This window comes from Tupaia chinensis, unplaced genomic scaffold (genome assembly GCF_000334495.1).
Source record: "Tupaia chinensis unplaced genomic scaffold, TupChi_1.0 Scaffold138060_1, whole genome shotgun sequence".
NCBI lineage: Eukaryota > Metazoa > Chordata > Mammalia > Scandentia > Tupaiidae > Tupaia > Tupaia belangeri.
In genome coordinates this window covers 206,768-217,414 of record NW_006197961.1, presented here as the reverse complement: position 1 = coordinate 217,414, position 10,647 = coordinate 206,768, and the positions used below count along the sequence as shown (strand labels likewise).

General features: G+C 51.8%; 1 protein-coding gene across 1 annotated transcript in view; it reads left to right on the top strand.

The window, feature by feature from the left end:
• The first annotated feature begins 5,865 nt into the window (after nucleotides 1-5,865).
• Nucleotides 5,866-10,647, top strand: part of DHPS (deoxyhypusine synthase) — a 6,650-nt gene continuing 1,868 nt past the window's right edge. Inside the window, exons 1-7 of the mRNA XM_006160987.3 lie at nucleotides 5,866-6,213; nucleotides 7,278-7,442; nucleotides 8,718-8,839; nucleotides 8,922-9,018; nucleotides 9,091-9,177; nucleotides 9,899-10,004; nucleotides 10,089-10,192. Of these exons, the coding sequence (XP_006161049.1) occupies nucleotides 6,007-6,213; nucleotides 7,278-7,442; nucleotides 8,718-8,839; nucleotides 8,922-9,018; nucleotides 9,091-9,177; nucleotides 9,899-10,004; nucleotides 10,089-10,192 (888 nt within the window). The 5' untranslated portion in view covers nucleotides 5,866-6,006. The remainder of the gene's footprint in view (nucleotides 6,214-7,277; nucleotides 7,443-8,717; nucleotides 8,840-8,921; nucleotides 9,019-9,090; nucleotides 9,178-9,898; nucleotides 10,005-10,088; nucleotides 10,193-10,647) is intronic.

Below are 10,647 nucleotides of genomic sequence, written 5' to 3'. Positions count from 1 at the left end.
CCGCTCCCCCAGCCACCAGAGGGCCCCTGGGGACAACGGGGTGGGAACCCCGGCCGGCCTACGTACCTCGGCTGAGGACTCACTCCGCAGCCTTATGCTTCTGCGGCCCCGCTCTGGCTCCCTCTCCCGCACAGTGGCCTCTCTAGCCCCGTCCCCCTCCACCCCTGGCAGAGACCAGGAAGCCAGGACACCCATGGAGTGAAATGTCACCAGCCGCAGCAGCAGCTGCCTGGGCCCAGGGGGTCCCTGCCCCAGGAGGCCCTGCGGCTGTCCTGGAGTCACATGTACCAGGTCCCTGTGGGCTGGGTGACTGGGCTGGAGGATCTAGGGGCCCCGGCTTCACTGCTGGAGCCCCTAAGTGTCCCCAACATGCCGCTTTGACCAGCCTCTGCCACCCCCAATGTGGCTCTGCCTCTCTCCCTCTGTTCATTCACCACCCAGACAGACAGACGGATGACTCCATTCACTCAGGCCTGCTGGTGGTTGCTGTCCCCACCCCGACCCGTGAGCCAGTCCTGAGCTGGAGACCTGAGGACCCGCCTCCCTCCTGGGCACCCGTCCCTCAGCACCCCTCACTAACTGGCACTGGCCTCCCAAAGGCAGCGGCACTAAGCCCACCTCCTCGTTCCTCTCGTCCTGGTGTTCCCACATTTAGCTGTCAGCTTTCATATAGGTTCTCCATCTGGGCCCCTGCGCTCCACTGCTGATGGCACCTGGGTCCTGCCTCCATCTCCACTCACCCGGGTGGGTGTCAGCATGGTGTCCCGTGCCCTGTCACCCTGCTTGCCCCCTGCCCTGTCTCCTTCTCTGCTGTCGTCTTCTAGGCAGCCAGTGGGATCTGTTAAAAAGTTAATCCCTTGGGAGCCAGCAGGTGGCGTGGTGGTTAAGGGCGAGGGATTCTCACATGGCCCACCATGGTTCAAGTCCCAGACCTGGCAGCTGAGTCCCTGACCTGGAGGCTTGCTTTCTCACTTTCACTCTCTTTCTCTCTCTGGTCCAAGTAAAATAAATAAATAAATAAATAAATAAATAAATAAATAAATAAATAAAGTAATCCTAAAAAAAAAAGAAAATCTCTCAGAGGTCAGAAGGCAGCATGATCTTTAAGGAACTGGACTCCCTTGTGGTCGACCGTGGTTCAAGTCCTGGACCTGGTGGCTTGAAACATGCTGGGCACGTGTGTGCGTGTATGCCCAAAATCTTGAGAGGAAAATGGAGGAGAAGGGATTGTAGCATGGCCATCCCTGCTGTGGGGGGTGATTTCTCACACTTGGTCTCTGTCTCTGTCTCTCCACCAAGCACATGTGCCCTGTAGCAAAATATTTCAAAACAAAATGTAAAAATGAGTCTCTTTGACCAGCAAGTAGTATAGAGTTGAAGGCACTGGATCTCACCTGGCTGTTGGGTTGAGTTCGATGAGGGGGTACAAGGACACCCTGTTCAAAGAGAAGGCAAACATGGGGCCAGCAGGTGGCATGGTTGTTAATGGCATTGGATTCCTACATGGTCAACTATGGTTCAAATCCCGGGCCTGGTGGCTTACTTTCTCTCTCTCTCACTCTGTCCCCCTTTTGTCAAATTAAAGTAAGTAAATAGATAAATAAAGTTAAATAAAATAATTCTTTTTTTTGTTTGAGAGGTTTTTGCTTTAGGACGGGTGTGCTCACCAGAAAGACAGAGAGAAGAGAGACAGAAAGTGAGAAATCATCCTCCAGGGGGGATGGCCGCGCTGCAATCCCTGCTCCTCCATTCTCTTCTTGGGATTTTGGGCACGCACACATACACACCTGGGGTGTTTTTCAAGCTGCTGGGTCCAGAACTCAACCTAGGAGTTGGCTATGTGGGATCCAATGCTTTAACCACACCACCTGCTGGCTCGCCTTTATGTGATTTTCAACATTATCCTTTCATATTCTCTCTCTCTCTTTTATTTTAAGAATTATTTATTTATTTAATTCCATTTGTTATTATTATTATTATTTTTATTTGACCAGACAGAGACAGAGAGAGAAAGGGAAAGCAAGAAAGTAAGCTGCAGATCCGGGACTTGATCCACAGTTGTTATGTGGGAATCCAGTGCCTTTAACTACTATGCCATCTGCTGGTCCCATACTGTCTCTTTTAATTGCCAGAGGGTGTATGCTGTCTGCAGAGAGAGACAGAGACAGGGAGAGGAAGAAAACACCTCCAATGGGATGTTACTACAGTGCAATCCTTTCTCCTCCATTTCTCCATCCTGCTAGGATCTGGGGCATGTGCACCAGTCGGGCATGGTTTTCAATCTGTCAGGACTGAGACCGAAACTATGGCCACGCCCCTCCCTCTGATAAGATGCAGCTCTGTGAAGGCAGGATGTTTGTTTCATTCTTGTTTGTGCAATGCTGGGCATGCATTTGGATCTCAGCCAAAATGCTTGCTCTGGTCTAAGTTGTCACTGTCTAAAATTCCTGTGTTTAGGTCCTAACTTCCTGGGGCTGGCAGAGAGCATTAAGGCACTGGACTTCCCCATGGCTGACAGCAGTTCGAGCCTTGGACTTGGTGCTTTGTGTTCTGACTTTCCCTCTGTCCTCTCTCTCTGTCTCTTTCTGGTGAGCATGCATGCCCTGGAGCAAATTAAAAAATAACAATAATGAGGGCTAGCAGGAGCATGGTGGTTAAGGTACTGGAATTCCCACAGGGCCGACCACAGTTCAAGTCCCATACCTGGTGGTTTTCTCTTGCTCTTTCTTTCTCTGGCAAAATTCATGTGAAAAAAATAATAACGGACCAGCAGGTGGCATGGTGGTTAAGATGCTGGACACTTCCACATGGCTGATCATGGTTCAAGTCCTGGACTTGGTGGCTTGCTTTCTCACTTCCCCTCTTCCTCTCTCTCTCTGGAAACTCAAACACAAAAGACCACAAGCCTGGGCAGCAGGTAGTGTGGTGGTTGAGGGCTCTGGGACTCCCACACCAGCCAACTGTGGTTCGAGTCCCTGACCTGGAGGCTTGCTTTCTCACTTTCACTCTCTTTCTCTCTCTGGTCCAAGTAAAATAAATAAATAAATAAATAAATAAATAAATAAATAAATAAATAAAGTAATCCTAAAAAAAAAAGAAAATCTCTCAGAGGTCAGAAGGCAGCATGATCTTTAAGGAACTGGACTCCCTTGTGGTCGACCGTGGTTCAAGTCCTGGACCTGGTGGCTTGAAACATGCTGGGCACGTGTGTGCGTGTATGCCCAAAATCTTGAGAGGAAAATGGAGGAGAAGGGATTGTAGCATGGCCATCCCTGCTGTGGGGGGTGATTTCTCACACTTGGTCTCTGTCTCTGTCTCTCCACCAAGTACATGTGCCCTGTAGCAAAATATTTCAAAACAAAATGTAAAAATGAGTCTCTTTGACCAGCAAGTAGTATAGAGTTGAAGGCACTGGATCTCACCTGGCTGTTGGGTTGAGTTCGATGAGGGGGTACAAGGACACCCTGTTCAAAGAGAAGGCAAACATGGGGCCAGCAGGTGGCATGGTTGTTAATGGCATTGGATTCCTACATGGTCAACTATGGTTCAAATCCCGGACCTGGTGGCTTACTTTCTCTCTCTCTCACTCTGTCCCCCTTTTGTCAAATTAAAGTAAGTAAATAGATAAATAAAGTTAAATAAAATAATTCTTTTTTTTGTTTGAGAGGTTTTTGCTTTAGGACGGGTGTGCTCACCAGAAAGACAGAGAGAAGAGAGACAGAAAGTGAGAAATCATCCTCCAGGGGGGATGGCCGCGCTGCAATCCCTGCTCCTCCATTCTCTTCTTGGGATTTTGGGCACGCACACATACACACCTGGGGTGTTTTTCAAGCTGCTGGGTCCAGAACTCAACCTAGGAGTTGGCTATGTGGGATCCAATGCTTTAACCACACCACCTGCTGGCTCGCCTTTATGTGATTTTCAACATTATCCTTTCATATTCTCTCTCTCTCTTTTATTTTAAGAATTATTTATTTATTTAATTCCATTTGTTATTATTATTATTATTTTTATTTGACCAGACAGAGACAGAGAGAGAAAGGGAAAGCAAGAAAGTAAGCTGCAGATCCGGGACTTGATCCACAGTTGTTATGTGGGAATCCAGTGCCTTTAACTACTATGCCATCTGCTGGTCCCATACTGTCTCTTTTAATTGCCAGAGGGTGTATGCTGTCTGCAGAGAGAGACAGAGACAGGGAGAGGAAGAAAACACCTCCAATGGGATGTTACTACAGTGCAATCCTTTCTCCTCCATTTCTCCATCCTGCTAGGATCTGGGGCATGTGCACCAGTCGGGCATGGTTTTCAATCTGTCAGGACTGAGACCGAAACTATGGCCACGCCCCTCCCTCTGATAAGATGCAGCTCTGTGAAGGCAGGATGTTTGTTTCATTCTTGTTTGTGCAATGCTGGGCATGCATTTGGATCTCAGCCAAAATGCTTGCTCTGGTCTAAGTTGTCACTGTCTAAAATTCCTGTGTTTAGGTCCTAACTTCCTGGGGCTGGCAGAGAGCATTAAGGCACTGGACTTCCCCATGGCTGACAGCAGTTCGAGCCTTGGACTTGGTGCTTTGTGTTCTGACTTTCCCTCTGTCCTCTCTCTCTGTCTCTTTCTGGTGAGCATGCATGCCCTGGAGCAAATTAAAAAATAACAATAATGAGGGCTAGCAGGAGCATGGTGGTTAAGGTACTGGAATTCCCACAGGGCCGACCACAGTTCAAGTCCCATACCTGGTGGTTTTCTCTTGCTCTTTCTTTCTCTGGCAAAATTCATGTGAAAAAAATAATAACGGACCAGCAGGTGACATGGTGGTTAAGATGCTGGACACTTCCACATGGCGGATGGTGGTTCAAGTCCTGGACTTGGTGGCTTGCTTTCTCACTTCCCCTCTTCCTCTCTCTCTCTGTCAAATTAAGAATAAATGAATGAATAAATAAAATTAAATAAATACATTTTTAAAATTTGCATTTTGAGTCCCGGACCCGGTGGCTTAAACTCATGCCAGGCACATGTGCGTGCGTGCCCAAGATCCCGAGAGGAGAATGGAGAAGGGATTGCCGCGTGGCCATCCCCCCTGGGGGGTGATTTCTTGCTTTCTGTCTTTTTGTCTCTCTGTATCTCTCTCTCTTTATTAATAATAAATAAAATGAAGGCCTAACCTCCAACACTAGCAATCAATCCAGTTGGGCTGGGAAAACTGGAGGTATGGGGATTGCAGCACAAGCTCCTGTCGAAGGTGTTTGTCTCTTTTCTGCACTCTTACGCTCATGAAAATCATAAATAAACTTAAATATATATATTTAAGTTCTTATTTATTTCTTTTTTATTTTTGTGTACCCCCAGCCCCCAACACCGTCGGGGAGAACAGCCTGTGGGGCGCTGTGTCTGCCAGGTGACCACCATGGTTCTAACAGTCTGCCTGGGGGGGAAAGAGATGTCTCTCCTGGACGGTAGAGGGAGCTCTTTTCCCAGTGGAAGGTCAGGGAAGGCTTCCCAGAGGAGGTGACAGCAGCAGCTGCCAGCAGAAGGGCGTTAAGCAGAACGTGCTGGGTCTGGAGACCTGGTAGGGCACGAATGATGTCACTATCCCATTTGACAAGAGAAGCTCAGAGTCTAAAACTATGTCTGACTTTGCTTAGTGACCCAAATCCTATGCAAGGGCTACGCCCTGGACCATCCTCCAACGCAGGCGACAGAAATCGAGGACAAGCGCCGCGCAACGCGGTGAGATTCCAGCAGGTGGCAGAATGGGACGCCGAGCACACTGGGATGGGTATTACGGCTCCTCGCGGCTTCCGTACGACCCAAAGATGGCCGCGCCCCCGACTACGGGCTCCAAGGAGGGTCATGTGATCTAGCAACTTCCGGTCTTTCTGCCCAGGTTAAACCCCTCGCCGTACTTCCTCTGCTTTTACAGAGACGCGTGTGACGGGGCTTAACGCGCTTTAAGGCCGCCTTAGGCCAGGCCTGGGACGGCTCCGAGCTGACAGCCGGACCGCAGGCGTATGGAGGGTTCTCCGGAGGGAGAAGCGCCCGCAGCGGCGCTGGCCGCCGTGCTGAAGCACAGCTCTGGGTTGCCGCCTGAGAGCGTCCAGGTCCGGGGCTACGACTTCAACCGCGGCGTGGATTATCGCGCACTGCTGGAGACCTTCGGCACCACCGGCTTCCAGGCAACCAATTTCGGGCGCGCGGTGCAGCAAGTGAATGCCATGGTGAGGCTTGGGGCGGGACTTCCCGGAGGAGGGGCGTGGCCTCTAGCCGGACCAATGTAACTCTGTGTTTGGAAGGGGCGGGGCTTCCCTGGAGGAGGAGGCGTGCCCCTCACTGCTCTGGTCCAATAACTGGAGAGGGGCGGGGCCAGCACAGGCGGGAGTTTTAGCTGGAAAAGGGAACTTGGCACGCCTGTAGTTCAATTGTATTAAGAGGGGATGATGCTTGGTTTTAGGTAGGGGGCGGCTTTCGGGCATATTTAAAATGTTCTGGAGTCGGGGGCTGGCAGGTGACGATGTGGTTAAGGTGCTGGACTCCTTTTTTAAAAAATTAAAATAATTATTATAATTTTTCAATATGACCAGAAAGAGAGATGAGGAAAGGAAAAAAATAAGTCACCAGGTCCAGGACTCGAACCGGGGTCGACCATATGAGAGTCCAGCACCTTAACCACCACGCCACCTGCTGGCCCCAAAATACTGGACTCCTACATGGAGTTAATCATGGTTCAAGTCCCAGACCTGGTGGGTTGCTTTTTCCCTCTCACTTGCTCTGTTTGGAGCTTAAATCAGGGCAGGGTTTAAATTTACCTTTGCTTTTCTGGAAGAACCCTCTGATTCCTAAAGCGGAGGGAACTTCCTTCACTGTGATGTGGTCTGGGAAGGGGCGAGGTGTGTACTAGAGTCAGTCTTTGGTCTCTGGTTCAAGTGATCCTGTATCCCTAAGAGGCAGGGCTGAGGGTGGGGTGGTGGTGGTGGGGGGGTGGATTCTGACTCGGGTTTAAATTTACCTTTGCTTTTCTGGAAGAACCCTCTGATTCCTAAAGCGGAGGGAACTTCCTTCACTGTGATGTGGTCTGGGAAGGGGCGAGGTGTGTACTAGAGTCAGTCTTTGGTCTCTGGTTCAAGTGATCCTGTATCCCTAAGAGGCAGGGCTGAGGGTGGGGTGGTGGTGGTGGGGGGGTGGATTCTGACTCTAGAGCCCACCAGGCATTCTTGGGCTGAGGTTTGGGGCCTGGGCTGAGGTTCGGGGCCTGTGCTTAACTCCAGCTGGTCCTTTCGCCCAGATTGAGAAGAAGCTGGAGCCGCTCCCACAAGACGAAGACCAGCACGCAGACCTGACCCAGAGCCGCCGCCCACTCACAGGCTGCACCATTTTCCTGGGCTACACGTCCAACCTCATCAGCTCAGGCATCCGCGAGACCATCCGATACCTCGTGCAGCACAACATGGTGGGGACCTGGCCTTGGCCTTTCTGGATCAATTGCAAATGAAATTCTTGGGGACCAGCAGTTGGCATAATAGCTATGTCGCTGGACTCCCGTGTAGTCGACCGGGGTTCAAGTCCCAGACCTGGTGGCTTAAACTCACACCAGGTGCTTGTGCATGCGTGCCTAAGATCCTGAGAATAGAGAAGGGATTGCGGTGTGGCCATCCCCCCCTGGGGGGTGATTTCTCTCACTTTCTGTCTCTCTGTCTCTCTCTTTCTGGCAAGTGCATGCTCCCTATAGCACAAACCTCTCAAAAAAAAAAAAAAAAAGGAAAATGAAATTATTGACCATCTAAGTGAAACTGGTATATGGATTTTAAACTGAGGGACAGAATTGAGTTTGGGTTTGCCACAAAACTCCCCATAAGGGTCAGGAGAAGGATCAAGATTAGAAGTTCTGCCCAGGGGGCCAGCAGGTGACATGAAGGTTAAGGTGTTTTTCCCCACACGGTTGAAAGTATGTTTCGAATCCCAGGCCTGGCAGCTTGAAAAAAACATGCCCGGCACGTGTGTGTGCCTGCCCAGAATCCCACAAGGTGAATGGAGAAGGGATTGTAGAGTGGCCAAAGTCACCCCCCCACAGGAGGGTGAGTTCTTTTTTTTTTGGAGAGGTTTTTGCTATAGGGCGCGTGCGCTCGCCAGACAGACAGAGAGAGAGACATAGAGACAGAAAGCGAGAAATCACCCCCCAGGGGGGATGGTCACGCCGCAATCCCTTCTCCTCCATTCTCCTCTCGGGATCTTGGGCACGCACGCACACGCGCCCGGCGTGAGATTTAAGCCACCGGGTCCGAGACGCGAACCGCGGTCGACTACGTGGGAGTCCAGCGACATAGCCATTACGCCAACTGCTGGTTCCCGAGTTCTTATTTTCCCTCTATCTCTCTCTCTCTGGGGAACGCACACACCCTATAGCAAAATAATAGGTTGAGGGATTAGCAGATGGAGTAATGGCTATATCGCTGGACTCCCACATGGTCGACTGTGGTTCGAGTCCCCGACCTGGTGGCTTAAACTCATGCCGGGCATGTGTGTGTGCATGCCCAAGGTCCCGAGATGAGAATGGAGGAGAAGGGATTGGGGTGTGGCCATCCCCCCTGGGGGGGGATTTCTTGCTTTCTGTCTCTCGCTTGTCTTTCTGGCGAGCACAGGCACCCTATAGTAAAAGTCTCTTTTAAAATAATGATAAGGTTGACGGCACAGTAGCCCTTTTCTGGGCCAACCTGGTTGCCTGCAGGTGGATGTCCTGGTGACCACGGCTGGAGGTGTGGAGGAAGATCTCATCAAGTGCTTGGCACCCACGTACCTGGGCGAGTTCAGCCTCCGGGGGAAGGACCTCCGAGAAAACGGGATCAACAGGTGGGGACCCCGCGAGGTGCTGGGCAAGGGGCTGGCGGAGGGTCCCGGTGACTGACGCCCACATGCCTCCTCCTGTCTCCAGGATTGGGAACCTGCTGGTGCCCAACGACAATTACTGCAAGTTCGAGGACTGGCTGATGCCCATCCTGGACCAGATGGTGCTGGAGCAGAACACAGAGGTGGGGCTGCAGGGACCGGGGGCGGCGTGGTGGGGTCAGGGAGGACAGGCTGAAGCCAACGTCCCCTTCCAGGGTGTGAAGTGGACGCCTTCCAAGATGATCGCCCGGCTGGGCAAGGAGATCAACAACCCCGAGTCGGTGTATTACTGGGCCCAGAAGGTGAGCGGCTGGTGGGGGAGACGCAGCCCAGCTTTGGCGTGTGTCGAGACAATGCCTCTTCACAGCCACTGGGGGGCGTCACCGCAAGTTTCTCAGCATTCCGACTTTTAGAAGAGAAACCTCGGGGTCAGCAGGTGGTTAAGGTGCTAGATTCTCATATGGCTGACCACAGTTCAAGTCCTGGTCTCAGTAGCTTGACAGTCATGCTGGGCGCATGTGCATGCGTGTCCAAGATCCCGAGAGAATGGAGGAGAAGGGATTGCAGCGTGGCCATCCCCCCGGAGGTGATTTCTCACTTTCCCTCTCACTGTCTCTCTGGCAAGTACACACACCCTGTAGGAAACACTAGAGGGACCAGCAGATGGAGTAATTGCTACATCACTGGGCTCCCACGTAGTTGACCGCAGTTCGAGTCCCAGACCCGGTAGCTTAAAACTCATGCCGTGCGTGCCTAAGATTCCAAGAGGAGAAGGGCTTGCGGCGTGGCCATCCTCCTCTGGTGGTCACACGTGATCTCTCCCTTTCTCTCTGTTTCTCTGGCGATTGCCACACCCTATAGCAACAATCTCAAAAGGCAAAACAAAAACCTAGAAACAACAATAGAAAAGGATCGTAAGCACCCCACTTATAGCCAGGCAGGGGAGAAAAGCAACTGGGACAAAACCCAGCTGCCCCCCGCAGCCCAGAGCACCGGCCCCTGACCTGTCCCGCCCTCCCCCAGAACCACATCCCTGTTCTGAGCCCGGCGCTGACAGACGGCTCGCTGGGAGACATGATCTTCTTCCACTCCTACAAGAACCCGGGCCTGGTCCTGGACATCGTTGAGGGTGAGGTTCTGGGGTTTGCAGGGGAACTGGGTCAGAGGGTGGGCTGAGCCCAAGCCTGACCACGCCCTCCCCTCCCACCCCCAGATCTGAGGCTCATCAACACGCAGGCCATCTTCGCTAAGCGCTCGGGAATGATCATCCTGGGCGGTGGTATGGTCAAGCACCACATTGCCAACGCCAACCTCATGGTGAGTGGGGCCGGGCGGCCGAGAGCAGCCAGGACCCTGCCCTCCGGGACTGCTGTTCTCGTGGGGCGATGGCAAACGTCACGCATGTCAGGTGGCAGTCACTACCCTAAAATGAGGCTCCGTGACGGTTCCAGAGAAGGGGTGCTGTTCAATAGGGCCAGCAGGTGGCATAGTGCTTAAGGCACTGGACTCCCACATGGCTGACTGTGGTTCAAGTCCTGGGCCTGGTGGCTTCAAAATCACTCCAGGCACGTGTGTGTGCATGCTCAAAAGCCCAAAATCGAGAATGGAGGAGAAAGAATTGCCGTGTGACTATTCCCCTTGGGGTGATTTCTCACTTTCCCTCTCACTGCCTCTCTGGTGAGTGCCCATGCCCTGTGGTGGAAAACCTTAAAAAAAAAAAAAAAAAAAACACACCCAAGTTTTTTTTTTTTTGGTAGGGTTTTTCTTTATAG